General features: G+C 39.5%; 1 protein-coding gene across 1 annotated transcript in view; it reads left to right on the top strand.

Moving 5' to 3' along the window:
- The first annotated feature begins 4,915 nt into the window (after window positions 1-4,915).
- The window catches only part of PHEX (phosphate regulating endopeptidase X-linked), a 196,210-nt gene continuing 173,768 nt past the window's right edge, over window positions 4,916-27,357 (top strand). Inside the window, exons 1-3 of the mRNA XM_033118058.1 lie at window positions 4,916-5,614; window positions 10,748-10,816; window positions 17,957-18,118. Coding sequence (XP_032973949.1) covers window positions 5,497-5,614; window positions 10,748-10,816; window positions 17,957-18,118 — 349 coding nt within the window. The 5' untranslated portion in view covers window positions 4,916-5,496. The remainder of the gene's footprint in view (window positions 5,615-10,747; window positions 10,817-17,956; window positions 18,119-27,357) is intronic.

Here is a 27,357-nt window from a genome sequence, read left to right as displayed (position 1 = left end):
TAGCATGTAAGCACTTGTTGGATGAATAGTTGTTATGTTTTAAAAAGTACTATGCGATGGAATGCTTTGGGAAAGCTTTTATAGGATTTGGAGTGGTATTAATCATGTTTTTCATTTTCTGTATTTTGTGATTTTTGTTGACATCTCGGGGCCTTGTGGACCCAGAGAGGGACTGCCCCTTACAGAGTTAACTAATTTCAAGAGATATTAAATGACTCGAAATGCCTTTGAAATGCAAACCAAGCAATCCCCAGTCCATACTCGCACCCACCTCCTTTTATCAAGCTTCTGCAGTCCAGGTCACTACCCCCCTGCCCTAAATCACCCCAGGGCCAGGTATTGGAAAACTAGAAACCACTCCACAGATCAGAGCCTGCAGAAATTATTCAAGCGATCCCATCCTGAACGTGCTCAACTGCTTACCCTGCCTCACCCATTTCTTCCCTTGAAAACCTCAATACAGGCTTTTGCCAATATTCCCTTCAGTCCTTCTGCCATCTGATCAACCCTGGTGCTTCCGCATGTGATCCTGCGTGGCATGCCCCTTCCTCTTGGAAACTGAGTAATCAACTCTTCTTTCAAAGGCTGTCTCTGTGCCTGTCCTCTTATCATACCTGATGAAAACAAATCCTGGGAACATTTCAAAACAGAAGCCAGATAGATTTGAGTTCTAATAGGCTCTGTCATTTACCCATCATCTGACTTTGGGAATACTTCTTATCCTCTGCCAGCATCAGTGTCCTTATCTGTAAAACATGGCAAAAGATTCTTATGTCATAGGATTGCTGTAAAGACTGATGATAATACACATTAACTGAGTGCACACTGAAGAAATAGTAGCTGTGCGGCCAAGGAGGTGAGCATATCAAGGAATGAAACCCTCCTTTAGGCTCAGAAATGAACAAGTGCAATACATGGATCGATAGCCTTTCAAATTTACATGTCCTTTCTAATGTGCAATTACTACCATACACAAATCAGGAGATATTTTACGTATTGCTATTTTTGTTCCCCAACTGAAAAACTCTCCCCTCCCCCATATTAAATGATGGCTGCTGTTCCTGTTAAGGAAACGAAACCTGATAATTAGTCTTTTCAACAAGAGAACTAGAGGAAGCATTGATTATCGCTTTTCCTCCACTCAAGTGTCATTTTGACATGCTACCTACCTTTACTAATTATCTGAGGGAGATAAGCAAATTTATCAAGTAACATGACAGAGAGAAAAGAGATTGGAATTAGAAATCCCTCAGGCCTTAAGACAAATACCTGCTATGTGACCTTGGGCAAATCACTTAATAGCTCAAAACTTTAGTTTCCTCATCTGTAAAAGGAGATCGAACACTTAGCTAAGAAATGTTTGAAAAGATCAGAAAGAATGTGAGTAATGAGTCTCATTAGTGGAAGGCCTTGGACTTGAACCCTCCCTCTTCTGAAGGACCTGCCAACAAATAACAGAGCCCTATAGCCCCCAGCTCTGAGTTTTCAGGATTTAGCTCTCCTCTCCCTCTCCTCTCTTCCTTCCCTCCCTCCTCCTTCCAGGGGATGGTTGAATATATTTTTTAGGTTTTGAGTCATTTCCTTCTTTCTCACTGAAATTGTGGCCCACATGGGATTTCATTGCTTGAAACAAAAGACCCCGCACATCCAAGCAATAACCAGATGTACTCATGTCTAGCATAAAGACTGGGCTTCAGTTGTCATCTCTGCCACTGAAGTTGTGCCCAGGCTGCAGGATTCAGTTACCTCTGAATAAATAATCTTACCTGTGATTCCTACATGGAGAGACCAGGCAACTCTCATCTTGGGGTGGGGCGTGGCTTATCTGGAAACCTTCCTTTTTTCCCCCTCAAGCTGTCTATTCTTGCAAGTCCTCCTTCTGGAAGTCTTCCCAACAAATCTGCTCAGGGATATTTATTTCTCTGGACACTTACTGACCATTAGTGTTCTGTAACTAAGTTGCTAAGGATTTTGCATATTCTCATGACAGCCTAGTTTACCAGTCCAGAATCTCTGGCATGGCTTCTTCGTCGTCCCTCACAGGGCCTTGTACAGTGCCAGGAACCTGAGAAATATTAAGAAACTTCTGTTGATTCATTGGTTGATTCCAGTTAAGGCTCAAGATAGTCCTGGAGGTTCTTGATTGAACCAATTGGATGGGTGCAGGCTAGACTACTAAAAGACTTACATGCATAGTGACTTTTAAATTAACTAATTTTCATAGCTCTTGAGAAATTATAAAAATTTTTGACAACTGCCCTTTTTAAATCACAGGATAAGGACTTTTCACCCCAAAACACTAAATAATATGCTGTAGTTTCACTATCACAGTTTCAGGCAAACACACATTGACCAATTTCCCTGACATAGCAGCTTGTGTTTAGAGAACATCAAATAGAATGATTTTGAGAAGTGGGTCAAGTGTGGATGAACATTTCACTTTGTTTGTGTGTGCCATGTAGGTAAGGTGAGGAGGCAGCGTCTTCTACTACTCTTTAGTCCAGGGATCAGTAAACGTTTTTTGTAAAGGGCCAGAAAGTAAGTATTCTAAGCTTTGCAGGCTTTGCATAATGTCACTTTAACAAAACTACTCAACTCTGATCTTGTACCATGAAAGCAATCAAGACAGTATGTAAATGAATGGGCATGGCTTTGTTCCAATAAAACTTTATTTACAAAAAACAGGCAGTGGGCCACATTTGGCCCACGTGCCCTACTTTGCAGACTCTTGCTTTTGTCTTTTGTGAACACTTATTATTTCTCTGTGTTTTGCACTTGATTTTGCCCTAAAGGATTTTTTTCCTATGTTATAACTTTATTTTAAAGTGTAATTTGATATTGAATGTCAACCATAATTGAAAAATAAAGTGCATTTTGAGAGGAAGATAATCATCATTTCCCAAAAGGTTGAAAATTAATGTAGAAAATGGCACAGAATGAAGAACGCACCTTATAATGAATGATTCCCCTGCACCTTGTCCTCTACTGATTCCCACTCATTCTCAAGTTTTCCTTGATTCCTTTGATGAGTAAAATAAACCTTCATTACATTGCATTACACAAACGAACTGTTTTCAATATCTTGAAAGCTGTTAATTACTTTTATAGACTTGTTTTCATTGTTCAGTTAATACATTTTTCTATTTGCATTTACATATCTTAGTTTGGGATGGAACGCATCATAATTTTTCTGTGACAATTAATGAAAGTATTTTTTTTTATTTAATGGTTTTTCACTTAGCAGTTGAATGTTCTGGAGTGAATTTATGTCATTAAGTGATGGATAGGTGTACCTCAAGGTAAGCCCTCACCTCTGGGTAAATCACCAGTCCAAGGAGGGTAATGGCTATTCCAGCTGGCATCTCATAGCCACCATTGTATGTCAGTCTGGACCTGGAAAGGTATGAGGAGATTTGGAGAATGGTATGACAGTGATCCTCCTTGCCATCTTTCTATTTTGTGTTTTTCTTATGCCACCTGAGGCTGGTTCTTGCGTCTCAATGTTCTCATTTGCAAAACAGAGATAAAAATACCTTTGTTGTCAAGTATATGGGTTTCCCATGAGGTTAAAATGGGATATGAAAGTGCTATGCTCATGTGAAGTATCATTACCATTTGAACATTTAGAAGGAATTAGGAGACTGAGAACACCCCAGACACTAGCATCTGAGGTTCCTGAAGCTGCTTTTTAAGAGCAAGTGGCTAGGGCTAATTTGGATGATTTTCATTGCTCTTATTTCTTCCTTTGCTCTTATGGGCAAGGAACTGTAGATACTGGGGCTGCGGCATTGAACCTGATGGATGTGATTCTTGACCTTATGAGCTCACAGTCTAAAAAGTATTATGGAGTCAAGTCCAAAAACTCTTGGGAGAATCCCATCCTAGGAGCCAAAGGTCTGCTAGGATGTGTTATGGAATAACAACAACAACAACAACAACAAATAACATCAACAGACAATGAGCACATATCAAGAACATACCATGATGTCATAATTTGGACAAAGGCTGATACTCTACTGACTTTGGGGCAAAATGAAATGAGCAGAAAGTAAGGTAGGATATGTTATGAAATAAGTCTGAAACCTTGGGAGAATCCCATGCTAAAGTGTCTAAGGCCTGACAAGGACCAGCCAGATAAGACCATGAACTTGGGACCATGTTACAATGGACTCATCAGTGCCTGCTGAACTCTGGTGTGACTTGGGCCACAGGCACAAGTTTTGAACGAGAAAAGTACTCTACTGGTTTCTAGATGTAGCTGAATCCTCATCCCCACTCCCACTGTCCTATGACTTCCAGTAGAACAAAAACAGGTAGGTAATAATTGTGTTGTGAATTAATGATACCTATATCATTGGATAATAAAATCTGTATCATTTCAATAGCATTGGAATATCCGTTGCTCTTTCCTATGAAGAAAGCAGATTTTCATAACTTAAAATGTTAGCATAATCAAAGAAATCAAAGACCCAGTCATTAATCCATCTTTCCAGTGAAACCAATTGCCTTTGAATTCATCCTGGGGAATCTGCTGAAATGAGTGCTTTATATAAACACAAAAACATCATAACCAATGGCTACCTCCTTGGGACTGGAGGACAAAAACACATGGGCACGCTTTTCATCAAAACATACAGGGAAAATTTTTTTACCATAGTTTTTTGTGGTTGCTAATAAACTTAATTCAAACACTTACCTGTCTTTGAACAATTCTTAGCACTACAGAGAGGAAGTGCTTTTTCTTCCTCTTTAAAAAAAACGTTCCTGTCCAAACCATCAGCCTCTGTAGGTTGTCTTAATTGCTACTTTGCACTGCACTGGACTATGACTCTGATTTTTGGCACATGCTGTCATACACAAAGTTCCTAAAATAAAATGCTCCAGGATATCCCAGGAACTCTTAGAAGGCTTTAAAAAGGAACTTGCACACTGAAAGAATATCTTTGATGAAGACCATTCAGGCGAGCAGAATGATTATTGCAAAAGAATTACGTGATTCGTTGAGATCTTGAAGTGGGTCCGGAGAATCCTTGCCACCTAACTTATCATGGTTAGGGGGAGTTTGACGAGAATCCAGTTTTGATAAAGACAATAGTTTTTCCTCCCCAAGTGACTATACATTTAAATAGCTAAAACATCTGTTCAGCAACATAGTAAAACATGTACACTCGGAACGCCTGAGAGAAGAGCCTGCCAAACAATCGGTTGAGAGGGACTTTGCTGGGGGGAGAGCACCAAGATAAAGCAACCACTGTTTGTTTTGTCTGGTCAGGGGGAGAGCCAAGGCAACCAATATTTTGGGTTTCTTTTACTTTATTTGTGAAGCACTGTTTGAGAAAGGGTGGCGAGGGGAGATTTCCTGACGGGAAATTTGTAAGCTGTCCATTAGTAGAGGAGCAAGACAACCTTGGATGTCAGCGCCTAACAGACTCTTGAGACCAGCCACCAAACCACAAAAAGCGACTCTCTTCTTGCGTGGCCTCTACATCTCTCCCGATGGAGGCAGAAACGGGGAGCAGCATGGAGACTGGGAAGTCGGCCAACAGAGGCACTCGAATCGCCCTGGTGGTGTTCATCGGTGGCACCCTGGCGCTGGGCACCATGCTCTTTCTAGGTAAGTGGGGCTCTGGAGGCCAGGGGACTTGGGCCAGTGCAGTGACGTTTCCTTGTGCTTTATTCTGGCAAACTTGTCAGGATGCAGGTGGAGGACTGTTTGCTTGTGTTAGTAGGTGGTACATCCTTCGTTTCTCTTAAATATGCAAATAGAAGAAGGCTTTTCTTTAGGAGGCTAAATAAATAAATACACCCAAGTACCCAATGCATAGTCCAGAATTCAAACTGTGTGTGAAGTGGCTTCGAGTGGCTGGAGGATGCGGTTGCAGCGGGCAAACGTTGTTTTTATGCATTACATTTAGCAAAATGAATGTTTACGAATTCATAGTCAGATACTTTCATTTATTTTGTGAGGAAAGACTTACATTATGATAAAAACCATGCTGGAATTTCTTTCCATTTAATTTGTGTCGATGTTTGCCTGAATGAATCATGAAATTTAACTCACAAAATATAAATTAGTCTTTAAAAATGCACCTTTAATGGTATTCTTCAATTCCTTTCTAATCCAGTGACTCTGGTGGGATAAAATTTTAACTCTGCCTTTCTATTAGATTTAGAAATTAATATGAAGGAAAACACAGGTTTTCTCCCAAGATTTGAAAGGTATTGTGATTAAATTAAATACTGTTAAAATGATTGTATTTTAATGACTCTTGGTGAGAATGAGGTACCCAGAGAGTATATATAATGATAAAAATGTATTCCTATGAAAAAGAAGGAAATACTTTGGAAAGAGTAGAGGGCTGTTCTAAGATTGTAGGTGTTTTGAACCCTTGACTATCACCCTTTGTATTTTTCTCATACAGCCCATACTATTTCATTAGCTTGAAAGTGATGTAAGACCAAGCCCTACACTTAGGAGATTCTAGGTGCTGTTTGAAATGTAGCACGCCTGGAAACATTCCTTGGCATATACAGGATGCAGGAGGCCATGTTTATCTTGGCAGGGGAAAAGCAGTAATTAAACTTTAAAAGAGTTAGGGTTGTGTGGTTGAAAACTCTGCTAAAATGAGCAAACCATCTTTCCATGTTTTTTGTGGCTGAAAATTTAGGGAATTAGATGGGTTTACTGCTTTCTGGTACAGCTAAACCTCCAGTCCTGCAACCAAATTTGTGGCTCTTGAAAACTGTTGTGAGATTTCTTGGCACCTGGGTTTTAGGCAAGTGTCCTATCCTTAAATTCCAAACTGGAGGAAAATTGATATGGGCATGCCAAGGGACTGCATACTGTGTGGGAAGTGACTACAAAGTTAGACTATTTGTGTTTTGCAAACAGTCCCAATTTAAAAATCCAAATGATGATTGTTTATGCAAAAATATGTACTCTTTTTAATGATGTTACTGCTGCTTGAAACTTTTTTGAAATTCCATTGTTATGATTGCATTCTGAGGCTGTAGCATATTAGTTGGAATATTCTTGATGGGAGCAAATCTTTGTTCTTTGAGGTAACATGATTCTTTGGGATCAGCTCTAAAGCTTGTAGAGCACAGTAAAATTCATCAAGCCAGGCAATGCTACTAGGGTAAGGAGGCCTGCACAAAATAGAAAAAGGTAACTTTCCAGTGTGCCCAATAACCTGGCTCTCACCACGAATCTTTAAGAGGAGCTCTGATGATGTTAGAGAGTAAGGGTATAGCCATTCTACACCTCGCCTATTCAAAGTGTGGTCTGTGGACCAGCAGCATCCGCATCACTTGGCATCCCGGGCCCCACCCCAGACCTACTGATTCATATTTACATTTTTACAAGATCCCCAGGTGATTCATTTGCAAATTAAAGTTGAGAAGCATTGCTTCAGGTGACCACATCCATTTGGATGTATACATTAGAGACATTTGCTTGAAAATAAATGCATACTCTCAAATTTAAAAATAAATGATATTTTTGTGAAATGTATCTGCACTATTTCAGACTCCCTCTCTTCCCCCGACACATTTTCACTGCCTAGTCCCCCAGGCTCTGCCCCCCACCTCCATCCTGCACCTAGCAAAGTCATTGTCTGAAAATCTGGGACCTGCCAGCCAATATTCTCTTTATGACAACATGGAAGGTCCTCTTCTCCTCAAGGTGATTCCAGTTTGGCTTTGTGGTATATTCTTCTGCCTGTTCAAGTTCAGTCACCTGTCTGCAATGTCTCGCATTCCTCCTTACCTCTTTGTATTTTTGGCTCTAGAGTAATTAATCTCTTTTCTAAACCTTAGTCCTTCTATAGTAAGAGTGATTGCCACTGGCCTTGGGTGGTGTCAGAGAACACTAGGGTTTAAGATATTGGGTATAACTAAATGCCTATAACCAGTTTATTTTATTTTTGAGAATTTTTATAAAAATTTATTTGGGACAAACAGAAGATATGTCTGGAAACAAGATTTCAACAGACTGAGATATATGCTTCCCCTATAACCAGTGTATGTTAAAGTGTCCTTTCTTCTCTTCCTCCCCACAATATTTCTCAAATGCAACGATGGGCAAACTTTTCTTTGTAAAGGGCCAGATAGTAAATATTTTCGGTTTTCTAGGCCATACTGTGTCTGTTGCAGCTACTCCACTCTGTTGTAGCACAGAAACAGCCATCAACAATATGTACACAAATGGGTATGGTTGTGTTCCGGTACAGTCTGAATTCTGGACACTGAAATTTAAATTTCTGATCATTCTCACGTGTCATGAAATATTATCCTATTTATGATTTTTCCAATCATTAAAAAATGTAAGAACCGTTCTTAGCTTGTGGGCCGTATAGAAGCAGGCAGTGGGCTGGCCTGGGCCCCCAGGCCGTAGTTTGCTGACTCCCACTTTATGCTCATTCTCATGCTCTCTGCACTCTGAGGTCATTTCTGCTGTTTATAGAGAAATCTGAAATGAGAAACCAAACTGCTTTTTAAGATTTTTTTTAAAGCTCCTAAGCAGTAAAAAGTAACGTTTTCATTTTTTATATGAAAACTATTTTCTTTGTTGTCTCCATTTCATTCACTTACACCTTCACATTATCTGGGCTTGTTGATCCTTATTTATTTGCAGAATCTTAAGATATTCCTGCCCCCCAGCCCCCCCCCCCCGTGGATATAATGCCCTTCCTTGAAGGGTTGAGTTTGTCTGCATCTTAATTAATTTAATTTAAACCTTCCTTTTACTCATCCTCAGATAAAGATATTTGATTTTAGTTCTGCTTCCTTAGAGGTTTTGGGTCAAGAATTATTTTCCATGAAAGGAATAAGTCTTTAAATTTTTTTTATTGAGATACAATTGACATGTGACGTTCTATTAGCTTCAGGTATACAACATAATGATTTGATATATGTATATATCGCAAAATGATTGCCACAATAAGTCTCGTTAACATCCATCACCACACAGTTATATATTTTTTCTTGTGACGAGAACTTTTAAGATTTTCTCTTAGCAACTTTTAAATATACAATACAGTATTATTAACTATAATCACTATGCTGTACATTACATCCCCAAGATGCACTTATTTTACAACTGAAAGTTTGTATCGTCAAAGTAATGTCTTTAAATGAAATATTTCGTTATCTTTTTTCTAAAATAAAACGAGGCTAGTATCAAGAAGATATTGTCCAGAATCACACAACTATTATTATTTACAATAAAGTTTATTTTCCCATTATAAAAATAACACATGCTCATTAAAGAACATTTGGTAAACATATGGAAGTAGGCTGAATGGAAAAATTTCCCCCATGGTTCCACCACTCAGGCATATTGGAATATTTGATACTAATCTTTACACTGTACATATATAGTTTTATCTAACTTTCTCTTTTGCTTTTAAAAGAAATAAAAACACACCTTTATCCGAATAGTTCTGAGATGTTCCATAGGCATTTTTCTTGAATCTATAATGTAACACAGGTAAAAAGGCTGTTTGGAGGATGACAGCAGATATAAGAACAAAGAAAAAGCCAACTCCTCTTAGAACGTGGGTTAATAAATAATATAAATCGCCACACTGGCAAGTGCTGTACAGGTCTTCCATCTCTAGCAGAAATATAGGTACTGCCTTGCTTTCTGATTCTGCTTGTCAGTTGAGGATGCCACAAAAGGCCTTGGACCCCACTTCACCCCCCACCATCCATCTCCCCACGGCCACATCTCCAAACGATTCCTTATTTCTGCTCACAGAGTACAGCAATAACAAATTCTCCACAACTTCCTCAGCTACCAAAAATATTTTTGAAATCTAAACTCACATCTGCTAATGCCCAGGTGCTACCTTGGAGTTTACAAATGGGGCACCCTTCTGTACTTCTGCAGAAATTCATTTAGATAATGTTGTGCCAGATGGGAGAAATTAAGCTATTGGTGAAAAGCTGCTTCCATCTTGCTGGGTTTTTGTTCTGTTTTGTTTTGGTGGAGGTAATTGGAAACTTCTTCCACAAAGCTGCATCTGTCTGGTAGCTAGGCTGGGCCTGGAGGGAGGAGACTGTGTGGGATATGGGGCAGGCAGATCATGACTCTTGCTAGATTACTGACTATATTTACCCGCACCCCCCTTTTTGGGCCATGTCTGTATGGATGGTTTAGATAAGATCCAGAACTTTAAATGCCACACATTCTGGCTTTCTCCTTCTACTTACGCAACTTATGAAAAATTGACATAAGTCTTAATTTTTCCATCTCTAAAACAAGAATGTAGTTGTAAGTGTAAAGAGTGAAATTATGAAACTTAAACCACAGATAATTGGAGATAAAAGAGACCTTAGAGATCATCTAGCCCAATGATTCTTAAACTTGAGCATACATCAGAAGCCCCTGGAGGGCTTGCTAAAATGCAGATGGCTGGGCCCCACCCCAGAGTTTCTGATTCAGAAGATCTGTAGGGCTGCCACTACCCAGGGGTCCCACTCTGACAAGCACTGTTCTAGTTGTGCCCATTCGTCTGAAACTGAGTTTCAGAGCAACCAAGAGTCTCTCACCAAGGTTACTTAGCTAGTGATCAGAGTCTGGTTCTGTGATATTGAGCCAGCTGGATTTTTAAATTCCATGTCAATACTGAGAAGGATGAACTAATATCAAATGTCTTGCATACTCATATGAGCCTGACTGTGGGTTACCTGATGGTGGTCTGCTACAAACCAGTCATTTCTTTATTTTGGTCTGTTTTTTCAGTGAGTCAAGGTTTCTTAAGTCTCCAAGCTAAACAGGAGTACTGCCTGAAGCCAGAATGCATTGAAGCTGGTAAGTCAGTTTTCCATCCTGTGTCAAGTTATAATTATGGTACCTTGGGGAATGGAAGAGAAAACAGGTGGTATTTTTAGTATTCTGTTGGCTTGAGGTTTACCAAATACAAAATGCAATTTTGATGAAATTTTAAGTTTACTTTCAAGTCTTGGTGTGAAGTCGTGGAGCATAGGTTTCCTGTTGTTTTTTTTTTTCCCCCTTGCAAAAAACAGTTGTGCGGTATTCCACTCATTACAGGCATACCTCGGAGATATTGCAGTTTTGGTTCCAGACCACTACAATAAAGCAAGTATTGCAATAAAGCGAGTTGTAATCTTTTGGCTGGTGGAGAGTCTTGCCTTCAGTTTGTAAAAACACACAACATCTGTGAAGTGCGATAAAGTGAAACTCAATAAACCAAGGTATTCCTGTCTAAGGAAATCAGGAAGGAGCTTGGAAGGCTAAATGGCCTCTCTTAAGGCCCAGAGACAGACCATTGGCCTTCCTGTGGCCTTAGTGGATATAGATTCTATTTATCTTAAGCAGTCTTTCTGTATCTTCTGGTCAGTGGGTCTGACCTGTCTGTCTAAGCAGGGACCCTATGTAAATCCATGCTTCCACTGTCACCTGGAATCCCTTTGGGTCCTTCTATTCCACATTACAACTCAATTTTTTCTTGTTATGACCAGGCTGTGTATCAGTGGGTACAGTAAAGTGAAGACGAGTACTTGAAGTTGCCTCAGTTTTGCCACAACTATTATATTCCGTCCATAAACCAGTGTTAGGGCCTAGATTTGCAGGACCCAGAAAGTCATAAAATAAGTTAAGCACATGGCCCTTTCACTTTCATCTTGGACTTAAAAGAAGAGATTAATGAATTAATTCATCAAATATTTATTGCACTCCAGGGACCGAGTTAGGTTTGGGAATACAGGCATACCTCATTTTATTGTACTTTGCTTTATTGCGATTCACAGATGTTGCATTTTTTACAAATCGAAGGCAAGACCTTCCACCAGCAAAAGTTTTACAACTTGCTTTATTGTGATACTCGCTTTATTGCAGCGGTCTGGAACCAGACTTGCAATATCTCTGAGGTATGCCTGTATAGCAGCGAAGCAGAATGACCAGGTAAGGGAAGAGAGACAATTAACAAATACGCAAGGCAACCAATGCACAAGAAAAAAATATTAGCTGGTGGTACATTCAGAAAATGAAAATATTAAAATAGAATAATGGGATAGCAAGTGATAGGATGGCTAGATTGAAAAGTCTGAGGAAATGATGTTGAAATGACCCTGAATGATGAGAAGGGACGTGCTGTGTGAAGAACAATTCCAAGCTTTATTTCCAGGTGGGGGAACAGCTGGAGCAAAGGTCCCATAGACGAAAGAGCTTGGTAGACTTGAGAAATGAGAAGAGCTTGCTGGGTAAGGGGCAGTGCAGGTGATGAGGGTCAGTGGGGGAACCCAGGTGCCAGTGAGTTTGGGTTTTTCCCAAATTTGCTCAAGCCTCTGGAGGATTTTACAAAAGAGGAGACGATGTTATTGGTATTTAATAAGATCTCTCTGTGGAGAGCTAGACTCAGGGGAGTCTTTCTGCATGGAGAGGAGACCCCAGGGAGCAAGAATGGAAGAAGGTGCACAGTAGGAGGTTATTTCAGTAAGCCAGGTGAGAGGTTATGCTGTCTTGAATTCAAGAGATGGAAAGGGAGACTAGAGGGTTTAGGAGATAGATGGCTTGCTGAAGGGTTGGGTGTGGGCTGTGAGAAAATGCAGAGTCAAGGTAATGCTTAGATTTTTGCCAGTGGTTGGGTGGGGCATTTATTGAGATGGGAGAGACTTAGGAGAAAGCTTTTAAACTGAGGCCTTATACAAAGGCAGTGGGTTAGATAATTATGCTATTAGAGTTTGTTTTTTGTCCCATTTTTAAGTGATCAATATATTTTAAATCAGGCAATTTGTTAAAGTGACTTACATGTGCCATCTCATAAAATCTTCACAAGAACCCCATGAAGTCAGTGCTATCACCAGGCTCAATTACAGATGAGGAGATGTAGGCGTCTAGAAAGCAAATAACTTGCCCAGGGTCACATCTTGAGTTAGTGTCAGGGCTGGGCTTCTAGTTCATATCAGGCTCCTCTCCATCTGTGCCTCGGCACCACAAGGCTGTGCTGGGTACCTCTCTTTTACTGTGGTCCTTGTCTTGATCTTTTTTCATAACACTAGACTTACTACAATCTAGTGACTAGGCAACCACTTCTGCTCCTTGATTTTGTCTCTGGAAGGGTGAGAGAGGTTTGGCACTTCCCAGGCCGGCTCCTGTTCCCAGCTCCAGCTGACCTAGGGTTTTCTCCAGTGGACAGAGGATGACCTGGAGTAGGGTGGGACTATCAGAGGCCAGGTTTTAGACTTTATGTCACCTTATGCTTTTGCTGTGGTAGCATTCTTGCAGATGTGTGAAAATACAAATTTTGAACTCAGATTTTCAATTTGAGTTTAGTCAACTTTTTGTGCAGAGGGCCACTTATTTTATGAGTTTTGTCTTTCTATTATGAATCATAATAATGCAAGATTAAAACTTCCATAATGATATTTGATAATGTCACCTCCTGCCAGCTAGTGTGTTTTGCCTTGCTGTCCCTGTTTTCAATTTTCACGTTGGGGAATGGCTTTCTAATATTGAAAAAATATATATTTTTGCTGTTTCTGTAGCTAAAGGCTCAAAAAAGATAGTCATTTTTAGTGAAACATGACCCTCACAATGCGCAGGGGTCTGCAAAACAGCTGCAGAGTACACATCGCAGAACTGTAGCCAAAGAAAGGTCTCGAAAAACGCAGTGTAGTGCATGCTGCATGCGCATGCAAGTGGTGTGTGCGTGGGCAGTGCGTGCATGCGTGCCATGTGCATGCGTGCTGTGTGCATTGGTGCCGTATGTGCATACGTGCATGCCTGGGCGGTTCATAAACGCTCAGGTGGTGCATGCGTGCCATGTGTGCGTCCATTCGTGCCATGTGCGTGCAGTCTTGCGCATGCGTGGGCGAGGGCGCTGTGTACATAGGTGCTGTGTGCGTGCGTGCGGTCTGCGTGTGGGTACCCTGTGCGTCCGAGCACACTGTGTATGTCTGTGTGTGCTACGTGCCTGCGAGTCATGTGCGTGCATGGGCGACGCATGTGTAGGCGCCACATAAGTGGGCACCGCATGCGTGCCGTGTGTGTCGTGTGAATGGGCATCATGTGTGTGCCGTGTGCGTCCATGCATACCATTTGCGTGCGAGTGGCGTGCGTGGGCGCCACGTGCGTGGGAATTACGTCCCTGGGCGCTGTGTGCATGTGTGCCATGTGCGTGCCGTGTGTGTACGTGCTGTTTGTGTGCGTGCTCGGGCCGTGCGTGGGTGCCATGTGCGTCCGTTTGTTTCGTGCGCCTTTTGCGTGCGCTTCGGGAGTTCGTGCGTGGGAGTTTTGTGCGTGCTTGGGCGCAGTGTGCATGTGCTAGATATTCGAGAGACAGAAATGATGGATCGCCTTCTGGACGCTTTTGAGGTGTGTCCTCTCTATAACTCTTTCCCTCCTCTTTTGTATTTCCTCCTCTCATCCCTTTTTCAAAATAAGTGGAGAATGAATACAAAGAAACCAGGAAAGGGCATGCTAATGATAGTGGATAGGGAAGGGCAGACAGGCTGACAGTGGTTTAGAAGTATGATCTGACCAATTCCAAGCTACATGATCTTGGTATAAATACGTAATCATCCTAAACCGCAGTAGCACTATCTGTAAAGTGGGAATAACAGTTTTTACTTGTGCTAGTTGTGAGACTAGAAGAAAATGATGGTGGTAGCTGTGGTAGTAATCCAGGTCCACAGCGCCAGATCCTTAACCCCAAACCCAGAGAGCATTGTAACTCTCAGTTGGCAAGATTGGACCCAACCTCAATTCCTGTGGTGGCAAAGCTGGATTTTAACTCATGTGAGGTTGTTTTAGACTTTGCTTATCCCATTTATGAGATTATATATATGTATGTTCCCTATAGAATTATTAGTGTGCTTGTTTCAGAAGGGCCACTCCAGATAGCACTGGAGGTTATTATATAATCTGTGGTATATGCACTGCATTTTCTAAAATCTGAAAATCTGTGCACTCTGGAACGTATCTGGCCTCAACAGTTTCAGATAAGTGTTTGTGGAATTGTAATAGCAAAAATGTATATGCATGGTTGCCAGATTTAGCTACCCAGGTACATTCAGGATGCTCAGTTAAATTTGAATTGTAGATATACAATGACTACCTTTTTTTTTTATAAGTGCAGTAATTGGGACATACTTATACTATAAAAGTAGTCATTTATCTGAAATTCAAATTGCACTAGGCATTTTGTATTTTATCTGGCAACCATATTATTTGGCAGAGTTCCTGACACTGTTCTATGCACGTTACATGTATTTATTTACTTGTTTAATTCTCATGAAGATCCTATGGGGTGCTATTATCCCCATTTTACAGATGAGGAACCTGCGGGAAGAGAGAAGTTAGGCAGCCTGCGGGAGTTTACATAGCTACTGCATGATATTGCTGGCATTCAAATGCAGCTGGTCTGGCTCCAGAGCCTGTGATGATGCTGCACTGCCTGCAAAGGGCTTAGCATAGTTCCTGGCACAGAGGAAATGCTCAATATTATTATTCCAACCACCCTCCCCCTCTTTCTTGAGCCCTGATTAAACTTACAAACTGAGGCTGGTATATGGGGCCATACTTCCACCTGTACTCCATAAGCACTAGCTGGAGACTGCATAGGAATTTACCTTACATGCAATGACCGCAGAGAATACGTAGCCTGGCCTTTCACAGGTTTCCTTCATCATCATAGTTTTTTTATTAAAACAAGACTGGGTATTCTCCATGGAGCTGAGTAGGGGGAAAGGAGTTTTGGTGTCTTGACAACAATGGTCCCTTGCAATTTGAAGTCACAGTTTTCCTGCAGAAAGTGCAGCCCTGTGCCCAGCTGTGAATTGTGAATGATGAATTGGGAGGCGGAAGCTGGAGTTTTCCCACTCAGCAGGCTCAGTTCCAAATTCAGTATGAGTGATGTATTGCCCCACTTCATATCAGGGCTAAGGTCAGAGCTGATCTTGCAGTTTTTCTAGGTACCTGCAGGAATACTGAGGAGATGGAGAGGGACACATTCGAAGGTTGGGGGCGGGGGAGGTTTGGGAAGGTAGCCAGAAAATAGTGTGCTTATGTGAATAAAAATGTGTGTGAGGGTTCCTCTGTGTGACTGTAAATATTGTGTGGGACTGAAACTTGTATGATCAATGTCCCTGAAGTGTCACATAGCAGATTCATTCTTTTGGCTGCATAGCTAGTATAACTAAATAGAAACTGAAATGAAAATTTTTGTGTGTCTTAGCATATTTGCATATTAAATAATAATGATAAAAGAGTAGCAGTAAATAAACATGTAATTGGAGACAACTGAATTCTGAAAGATGAAAATATTTAGCCAATTTTAAATTTATCAAATTTCCAAACCAACTTTTTGCTTTGATTTTTTTGGGGGGTGTTTGAAAATGGTAGGGATTTTGAAGTCATATAGAAATTTGGAAGTTTGTATATTATTTACATTATTGAGGATAAAAAACCTTTTTGAAATTTTCCTAGAAAGTCTAGGCTAGAGAAATGTCTAGCCTTACTTTTAAACCTGGAGGAACCGCACGTGTAACCAAATTTATGCAGATTATACTTTTGGGGGGCAGTTTATTCACATTTAGCTGAAAACTTACTGGGTTTTCATTACTTTGAACAGAAACATATTCTGGCATTAATAAAAGTATGAAAATTACCCAGGATGTCATCTTTCCAATGTCATTAAAACATTGGCTGCCTTTTTAAAAAAAGTCAGTTGGTGCATGTCTCTGTGCTAGAGTGGTAGCCAGCAGTTGTCTGGCAGGTGGGAGAGAGTTGGAGCTCAATGTGAGGAATTTTGGAGCCTTCTCATTTTGTAATGAAAAAAAATTTTAAAACTCATGGATACATACTTAAGTATGTACAAACTTCCTACTTATTAACTGTCTTTCATATGTAATTGTATGTGGGCTTATGAAAGAAGAAAAAATGGTCCATCAGTCTGTTATTATACAAATACTCAGTTCTGCCCCTAGACCTGGGCAAGAGAGGCCCCTGCCTTGGGCCCCTCATTTAGAACACCCCACTTTGCCCTCCTCTGGCTGTGCCTCTTCCCTAGTCAAGGAGTCTGTGACTGTTTGGGTCTCTCCTAGGGGTTCGTTTCCTCAGAGCTGTACTGAATGTCTAGGGGCTGAAGACTGCATACCCGGCCTTTCAGGTCTTTATGAAGGTATATTGTAAATACAGCTTTTAAATATTTAAATATGACATGTGGGCCTCTGTTTGGAACAAACCACCCCAAACTTTAGAGACCTGAAACAAGTGTGATGTCATATTTCTCCCGATTCTGTGGGTTTGGTGAGGGTTCCTCTGCTGATACCACCTAGGCTCATTAATACAGCTGCATTCACCTGGAGGGTCACCTGGCCTGGAAGATTCATGATGGCCTCAGTCACATGTCTGGCTGTTGGTGCTGACTTGGTTCTTCTCAATGTGGCCTCACCTCCTCCAGGAGACTTCTTCAAAGGGCAGTCTCAGGGCTCCATTCAAAGGGAGTTAACATGGAAGGTGTGAGGCCTCTTAAGGCCTAGCTTTTCAATCATGAAAAGTTACTCTGCCACATTCTGTTGGTCAAAGCAAGTCACAAGGCCAGCCCAGATTCAAGGCAGGGGAAGTAGATCCTACTGCTTGATGGGAAGAGTAGCAAAGTTACCTGCAGAAGGATGAAAGGGAAGAAAAGAATGTCGCATGCACCTTGGCAAATAGTTTACCGTCTACTCCAGTTGTCTGCCTGTCCCATGCCCTGCAGATGTTAGGGGTGGCCCTGCAAAGCCCAATAACAATAATATTACCAAACTTTTACCCACTCACTCTGAATGCAATAATTGAGTATAGTGCAGTTGATTCAGGGAGTCATTTGAGGGGAAATGGAAAAGCCAAGGCTTGGGGACTGGTCGATATGAAATTGTTCAGTTTGGAAGAGGCCAGTACACAATGTTCAGTGCTTGTCATTAATCCTGTGATTTTCTTTTTAAATAGCTGCTGCCATATTAAGTAAAGTAAATCTATCTGTGGACCCTTGTGATAATTTCTTCCGGTTCGCTTGTGATGGCTGGATAAACAATAATCCCATTCCTGAAGATATGCCAAGCTATGGGGTTTATCCTTGGTTGAGACATAATGTCGACCTCAAGTTGAAGGGTAAGTTTCTACTGGGGTTTGATGGTGCACTTTACCAAGAGCAATATTTGACAAGAAAAACAGTTTCGGATTTGAAGCATGCCTACTTACTTTTTAGCTATACTGAATTCATGTTCAAGATTTAAAAAAAATGGAAGATTGAAAGGAAAGTTGTGGAATTCCAGTCTCCCAGATCTCAACACAAGCCTAGGCCTAGTGTAGGTCACCATGTCCGCGTCTGTAAATAGAAAGTTCCGTTGCTGAAGGATAAATAGCATCTGATTGAGATTGGGAGCAAAGGAACAGTTAATGAAAGCCATGTTAATATTTGTCTGTTGTGTTCAGAGCAAACTTGATCACTTGCTCCTTGTGTCCTGGATTTTCATGGCTTACAAAATACACTTCACACCTCATTGTTTTTTGACATCACTTTTGAGAACTCGGGATGACCTTGTGTTCGTCATATTGTTCCTGTTAACTTCTAAGTTGGCTCTGGGGAGATTATCTTTTCTCTCATGGCCTCCAGCAATGACAAGCTCACATACACATACTCACATACGTGTGCGAACACACACCCTTCAAAAATTACAAATGGCTTTTACTGGAAGATCTTCTGTTTGCAGTGGATCTAATTTTTATGCTGAGCTATTGGAGAAAGCTATTTCAGGAGGGAAATTGGGAGATTTCAAGGCCAGATAAGGTCATTGTTTTGAGAGGGCAAAAATAATGTTATTTTTTTCTCTTTGGTAACTGTGAGTTATGCCAAATAATTTGTATTCAGTAACACCTACAAAGAATTTCTGAGAGTTATAAGAGTCATCATTTTTCTTTTTTCTCCATCTCCTTTTCCCCAGGTTTTAAGTACATGAAAATTAAATACGTATCAAATAATTGTATTGGCTGAATTAGTCGATATGCATACTGCTGTCACCTGCTTTAGAAAATGATTTATTTCTCATAGACATGGATATGTCAGTAGATATGTTTTTGATTATAAGTAACACTAATAAATGTCCGTGTGTACATATAACAACTGAAACTACTGGCAAAACAGATACCTATTGTTGATTGTAAGGAAAATGTGTTTAAATTTCACAACTAGATAGAAATCATATGGTCTTATATTTTCTACTAAGAGGCCCAAATTTAGACTTTATAAATTATAAATGAGAATTTACAAGAATGTCAGAGTTTTCCCCTAACCCAGCAGGTGAGATTCTCATGCTATAGAACCATAAATAAGACCTCAAGGAATGAATTTACTAATACTTATTTCCCTGTAGGATATTAACTCATACTGGCCCTTCACCTACCATTCTTGCTTATTTCCTGTTTCCCTTTCCTGGCTTCCCCCCCTATTCATAGAGATGTGTGCACATGTGTACACGCACACACACAATCACGTGTGCAGAAATATCACTGAAGGATAAGAAAAAGACAAGATTTCTAGATAGATACTCCGTTTGCATTAGTTATAATCAAAAGATCTCTATCTTTAGGGTATGAAGCAGTTACAATAATTTGAAGAAGTTTCTGGGGATAAAAATTAAATGTAAAAATTAAATATAAAAATTAAAATTAGTATAGATATGCTTTGTTTGAGGAGGATGCTGTATATGGGCTTCTTTAAAATTCATAGAAATAAGAGTAAATTGTTCAGAGCAGCAATGGGGTTTTGTTTGCTTGATTCTTTTAAAAATAAAAAATTTTATTTTCAAGCTCAGTTGGGAAAATAAGAGTAAAAATAACATGTAAAAAGTAAGAAGACGAGATTGGGCATGTTCAGGGTGGTTGATGGAAGGAGAACTGACTCTGGGTGGTGAGCACACAGTGCAATATACAGATGATGTATTACAGAATTGTATACTTGAAACCTATATAATTTTACTAACCATTGTCACCCCAATAAATTTAATAAAAATTTTTTAAAAAGTAAGAAAGTCATCCATAAATCCACCCCTAGAAATGACTGTTAATAAAACAATTGGGTATATATCTTTTCAGGTTTTTTCCCATGTGTGAGTACATACATATGGATAACCTCATGCGCACACCCATATATGGAAAAAAATTAGCTGATATGCATACTGCTGTCACCTGCTTTAAAAAGTGATGTACTTCTCATAGACATGGATTATGTCAGTATATATTTTTCTGATTATAAATAACACTAATGTCCATCTATACACATCTTTATGTTCTTACCTAAATGTATCTTTAGGATAAATTCCCAGAAATGGAATTGTTGTGTTGAAAGAGTATTCACAGTTTCATTTTTGATGCGTATAGATGAATCGCCCTTTAGAAAGTTATTTCTAGGTCTCTGTATGTTTTCTTGCTCTTTTAAATGGTAACTTTTCTCCATCAACTGTTTTTCCTTTTTTGTGGGATAAAGTAGGGGTCAGCAAACCAACCTGTTGGCCAGATCCAGCCTACTGCCTGTTTTGTAAGGTTTTATTGGGTGGCAGATACGTCTGTTCGTTTATGCATTATCAATTGCTGCTTTTGCACGGCAGAGTTGAATAGTTACTACAGAGACCATATGGCCCACAAAGCCTAAAATATTTACTTTCTGACCCTATGGAAACAGTTGGCCAATTCCTAATGCCTAGTGTAAAGCTTTGATATATCTGTATTGGATCTGATTAGAACTGTCTTATTAGCTAATAGTTTTTTGGTGGCTTTGGGATTTTTTAGATAGACAAACATAAAATTAAGAAAGTTACTTCCTTTTACTATATTGGCTAGAGCCTCTAGAACAATGTTTAATAATAACAATGATAATGGATATATTTTTCTTATTTCTAGCTCGGGTAGTAATGTCTCCAGGATTTCCCCTGCAAACATATTTTTTCTTTGTGATAGGTAGTCTTCTTTATTGTGTTCTCTTATTCCTAGTTTGCAAAAAGGAGTTGCCCAAGAAAAATCTCTCTTTACTATTTATGAAGAGACTCGGATGGAGTATCTCTTTTGACTTCTCTAGATTTTTCTCATGCTGAACTAACCTTATAATCTTGAAATAAACCCTACCTACTGAATGGTGCATTATTTTCTTTTAATACATGGCTAGACTCAAGTAAGCTAGTATTTGTTTTATACATTTGTGTCTATTTATGATTCATGTTGGTCCATGGATTTTTGTGTGCCAGGTTTGTCAGATTCTGTTACTAAGATTGTGCTGGCCTTGTGAAACAAAATGGGAAGCTTCCCATGTATTCCTATGCTCTGGGAAAGACACAACCAAATAAGTCCCAAGTTATTCTGTGACAAGCACTGTAAAGGGTGAATTCAAAAATTGATCTCATGAGGCTCAAGTGCCAAAAAGGAGACCAACTGGTGGAGTAAGGTCTCCTTTTAAATTTTATCATCTTGTACCAGATGTGTGTGTATGAAATATCAAATATGTATTAGTTCTTTAAACTTTTTAATTTTGAGCTAATTCACACTTACAGAAAAGTTGAAAGAATAACATAAGGAACTCTAATTTACCCTTTACCCAGATTCCCTGATTGTTACCATTTTGCTACATTTGCTTTATCATATTCTTTCATTCTCTCTATAAATATATAGATATTGTCTGATTCTCTAGCTAAATCTGTACATTTATATAGATGGATAGTGAGAAAATCTATCTATAAATATATAGATATATAGATTTATGGGTATACTTTTCTGAACTCCGCGAGTACTCGTATATTGCAGATGATTATTCTTAAAGTGTATAAATAGAGCTTTTCAAATATCAGATGTGCTGACAATCTTATTTTTTAAATATTAGGTCTTTAAATTCTATCAATATATTTTTATATATTCTATAGCTATCTACATATCTACATATCTCTCATTCTGTCCGACCGTCCATCAACCATCCAGGTAATACAAGCTCATTGTATACCAACTATAAATGAATCACAAGAAGAAACATACTTCACATCCTACTACCCAGTGATAACTTTTTAATGCAAATATACATATAAAATTATATGTATATCAAAAGGGATCATATGATATGTTCTATTTTTATAATCTGCTCTTTACATTTGACATGCTGACATCTTTTCATGTCAATAAAAGTAGATCTATAGCATCATTTGCCATGACTACTTTGTATGGATACACTATTTATTTAATCAATTCCTATGTTGCCATTTAGGTTGTTGACAGATTTTTTCCTTATTGTAAGCCACTCAGAGCATGAATTTTGAAGCCACAGAGTTGGATTCGAATCCTGGTTCCTTTTCATTTCTCCTCTGTGTCACTTTTGGCCAATTACTTATCTCAGCTAGCTCAAGTTTTCTTATCTTTCAAGTGGAGATAAGAATACCCAATTCATAATGCTTGTGGGGACTAAAGAAGATGACCTATATAAAATACCCAGGCCAGTTCCTTTCATATAGCAGGCCCACAATAAATATTTGTCCTTTGCTCCTCCATTTTATCTCAAGGATAGTTCTAAGGCACATGAAGTAATGTCTATCAAATCCTTAAGTTTTATTCTGTTCTTATCCTTTATAAATATCATGTGCTTTCAAAAATATTGAATACTGTCTAGATATTTTTCCTCACCCTTGATAAAAAGAGAACATCCAAAAATAAAACCCAATACTACAATCAAAAGAATACCATTTTCTTATGGCTGATAGAGAACACACAGATACGGCTGTCCAATTTGTGAACTAAAATGGATTTGACAGACCTGGCTGATGAAAAATTGCCCTCTGTTGAAGTCAGCAACCTGGCTTTGTGAATTTTTTCTTTAAATGGCATATAAGACTCAGATTTCTTCTTGAAAATAAAATTATTTCTTGTTCTCTTCAAGAAGCAGTATTTTTTTTTTTTAAAAAAAGGCTGAATGTAGTCTGTTTGAATGTCTTAAGATTTCCTTCCTATAAAACCTCCCAAATTTGTCTTCATGTGCTCATGGAGATGACACAGCATGCATTGCTTATGAACGAGCAGATGAAAATTTTTGCAAATGAGCACTTATGAAACATGAGGCAGTGAGTGAGATAGAACACTTGTGTCCAACAGAAGACAGATGACTCAAGGTAGGGCCAGCTCATCTCTATTAGACAATAGCAGTCTTTGCCAATATTTTGTAAAGAAATGCTGTATATTATTATGTTCGAGCACAGACGGCACCAGCAGAACAATGAGATGAAGCAGAGTCTATGCATTAATGAGCAGAGAAAGATGATAGTGATTCATAGATCAGTTATTTATTTGTAAATACATGCTGGCTGAGATTAAAATGGGTCTCATAATTAAATAACTCTCCTATAATGCTGTTTTTCCTATAAATGATCCTAGCCAAATCAATTTTTACAGATAAGAGAAAGCTGAAAACTTCAGTTCAGCTCCTGTAAAGTCATTTGATAATTAAGAAGATCAGATTATTGATGCAGTGAATTGCGTCCTTTTCCTCATACCATAAGCATAGTATAATGTGTACCAAACTGAACCTTGATGTCTTTAAGTTCTTTGAAACAAATGATGTCAGACTGAAAAAAAAAACGAACGGATGATGCGGTGAGGAAGCGCAAACTCAGACACTGTAAGTCTCAGTGAATCTGCTGCATAAACTGGGCGTACACAGTCGGAGCAGACCATGCTGGCTCTTTCATGTGGCTCCACAGGAAGCAACAAATTGCCAGATTATATGTACATCACCATCAGTTTTGTATGCACAGAGGGGTGCTGCGTGAAGATTTGGGCCTGTATCAAGAACTTTCAGAATGTAAAATGAAATGATTTTACTTGAAAAGTTTTTTTGGTTGTTGTTTACACTTTTTCTAGCTTCAAAACACCATTTGAGCTGGGGAGGGGGTCAGGGTGCATGGAGTGTGAGGAAGGGGAAAGAAGTTTTCAAATTTAAAAAGTTTAGCAATTTCTTGTTAGGAGACATTCACTTCAAATTTAGAAGTGAATTTCTTTCTGAAGGCTGTGAAAAATGTTCACGTAGCTCTACAATATGTTCTGTTCCTAAATAGCTGAAGGAAGTATAGAGGCCAGGAGAATGCCATATTGTGTAAAAGTTTGTGTTCCCGTAGTTTTCCCAGTCAGCATTTTAGGTTTTCTTCTTATGTGTTTTTTACAACCCCCCAATGCATCTCCTTGTCTTACTTTTTGACTCTTACCTGCTCCAGGCATTCAATTTTAAGATCTGATCTTTTCCCCTGTGGCTTTAATGTAGCTCTTCTGTCAGAGTGGTTAATATTACAAATAAGTTGGTTATGCTTGATAAGAATCAGATCTATTCATTACATTAATTCTGAGCTGTATGCTCTTTAATTTGGGGGAAGTGCATTCGCTTCAAGTACATTGAAATGCTGTAGAGCATTGTGACTGTATTAATTAATCTGTGAACTGAACATTATTTACTGAGCATTTACTTTTTTCCTGGCACCAATTGCTTTCAGTCACAAATAACAAAAACCTCGACTCAAACTGGCTTAAACAATAAAGAAAATTTGCTGGCTCATGTAGCCAAAATGTCTAGTAATAATGTGGACTTCAGGTAAGGGTTGATCCAGCAGCTGAATCATGGCATTAAAGATCACCTTTCTTTCTTTCTTTCTGCTCGGACTTCCACTGTCTCATGCTTCTTTCTAAGTCTGTTTGGTTATAAGGATGTTGCCAATAGCAACCAGAACTTATACTTCCTCATTCACATCTAGCAAGAGGTTAGACACAGGCGGATACAGAAATGCAGAGATTAATAAGGCCCCCGAGATTACCTTTGTGGAAGTTAAAAATCTGCACATCACAAAATGTTTCAATAGGTATTGTAATCAAGACTCTAGAGCTGCACAGTTCAGTATGGTAGCCACTAGTCACATGTGGCTTTGAGCACTTGAAAATATGGCTACTGGGAATTGAGATATGCTGTAAGTGTAAAATATACACCAAATTTCAAAGACTTTGTTTAAAAAGATATAAAATATCTCATTAATTTATTTCATCAGTTACATCTTGAAATGGTAATATTTCAAGATATATTGGTTAAATAAAATACATTATTAAATATAATCTCACCTTTTTTTTACTTAAATGCAGCTACAAGAAAATTAAAAATTAGATACGTGGGGGCGGCCAGATGGCTCAGTTGGTTAGAGCGCGAGCTCTTAACAACAGGATTGCTGGTTTGATTCCCACATGGACCAGTGAGCTGCGCCCTCCACAACTAGATTGAAGGCAACGAGCTGCCACTGAGCTTCCGGTGGGGCGGCTGGGTGGCTCAGTTGGTTAAGTGAGAGCTCTTAACAACAAGGTTGCTGGTTCAATTCCCACATGGGATGGTGGGCTGCGCCCCCTGCAACTAAGATTGAAAACTGCGACTGGACTTGGAGCTGAGCTGCGCCCTCCACAACTAGATTGAAGGATAACGACTTGAAAATGATGGGCCCTAGAGAAACACACTGTTCCCCAATATTCCCCAATAAAAAAAAGTAGATATATGGCTCAGATAATATTTCAATGAGACAGTGCTGCTCTAGAGCCCTGAAGAAGCCATTGGAAAGGTGAGCTCTCTGGGAATGAATTCAAATAGATTTCAGTGACAGAGAAGGGTGAGAGAACACCTTTATTAAAAATAGCCTGCCACTCCCATCTCCAGTCCCTCTGTATCCTATTACCCTATTAGTGTCCTCTGGGGCAGTCATAACCAAGTGAAATGATCTTGTTTCTGTACTTGCTTGTTACTTGTTCTCCCTTATGCACGTCCTCCCACCCTTGTAGATGGTAAATTCCCCGAGAGCCAGAATCTTGTCCATTTTGGGCTTCACTGTGACCCAGCACATAGCATAGTGCCTGGCACATAGTTAGTGCTCAGTAAATACTTGTTGAAGAAAGGAGAGAAAGATCGTGCCCTCTGTGAGTGGCTGGGTGCAGTGGTGGCTGGCTGGCTGGCTGGGTGGGAAGAGGCGGCTTTCTCTTCTCTTTCTCTCCCTCCTCCTCTGCCTGGGTTTCTGCATGCTGTCCCAGAAAAGCCCCAAGGTGCAACCAGAGCTTGCCCCTGACAGGAGGGGAAGGGTAATTGTTAGCTGTTCTCCATTTGTGTTCCAGGCCTCAGGAAGGCAGGACAGGGGAGTGGACAGTGAGACAGACCAGAGCCCTTCCTGGGGCTCCAAGACTCCCTGGTGGTGTGATGTCATGTAAGTTACAACAAGGAAAATCAGAACTCACAGGATGGCGTTTGAGTTTGGGCTCTGAAAAATAATTGGGACTCTGCCACTTACTAGCCATGTGATTGCGGGAAAGCACTTCCCTCTGAGCCTCAGTTTCTTATCTGGCAATACCATTGGACAAATTCAATGAGATGTGTTGAAAGTCTCCTGCACTGGCTTCAATAAATGGCATCTGTTGTTACTGCTAATTTCATGAGAATTAAATTAGCATTTTAAAAGCACTTGGCGCATAGTAGATCCTTAAGAAATGTTAGTTTCCTAGCCAAATAAAAATTACAACTTTCATTGATAAGAAAACTTTAACATCATTATTATTTTTCCAAAAGTCTCAACATGTCTGTAAATAAGGCAACTGGTCCTGAAAATGGCAAGCCTGGGGGTGAAAACAATAGGTTAGGATATTTGTGTGTATTCCTAACTTTTATTGCCAGACCGTGCTCATGACCTCAAACCCTGCAAGCTCTTGATAATCTAATTGGTTAGACAGCATATTTGTTGGGGAATGTGTTTTAAATCACTTCTACAGGAAAAGAGAGAAGAGGAAAGGGGGATTGGGGAAAATAAGAAGAAGTGTCATCTTAGGCTACTCTAGATCCTCTCTAGACGCCATTGAAAAATTACTCCAAGGTCCCTTTCTTCTCTCTTTTCTTTCCCTCACCCCTAGGGGATCCTTAACCCAGGCCCACAGCCCCTCAAAAGGGCTGTTGATAGAATTCAGAGACTTCCATGGGAAAAAGTGCACCTTAATTTTCACTAACCTCTGACAGAACTTTAGCATTTTCTTTAATTGTGAATGTAGGCAACAAAATGATATCAGCTGTGACTTTTACCAATGTACGTTGTTATTTTTCTATCTTAATACAGATGTTACAGGTATCTTGAAATATTATCTGCATGCATCACCAGTTCAAAATCATAATAGAGACAAGACCCAATGCTAGAGCTTATTATTTAATGAGTTAATGAGGTAGCACAAATATTATGATGTCAAACCGTAAAACAACTGTTTTGTTAACTGTTTCCAAATAGCTGGTTTCCTTTGTAAACCTGTGTTTTTTTTTTTGTTTTTTTTTT

The sequence above is a fragment of the Rhinolophus ferrumequinum genome, chromosome X (genome assembly GCF_004115265.2).
Source record: "Rhinolophus ferrumequinum isolate MPI-CBG mRhiFer1 chromosome X, mRhiFer1_v1.p, whole genome shotgun sequence".
Lineage (NCBI taxonomy): Eukaryota > Metazoa > Chordata > Mammalia > Chiroptera > Rhinolophidae > Rhinolophus > Rhinolophus ferrumequinum.
The sequence above is the reverse complement of the archived record's forward strand: the minus strand, read 5'-3'. Positions and strand labels throughout refer to the sequence as shown.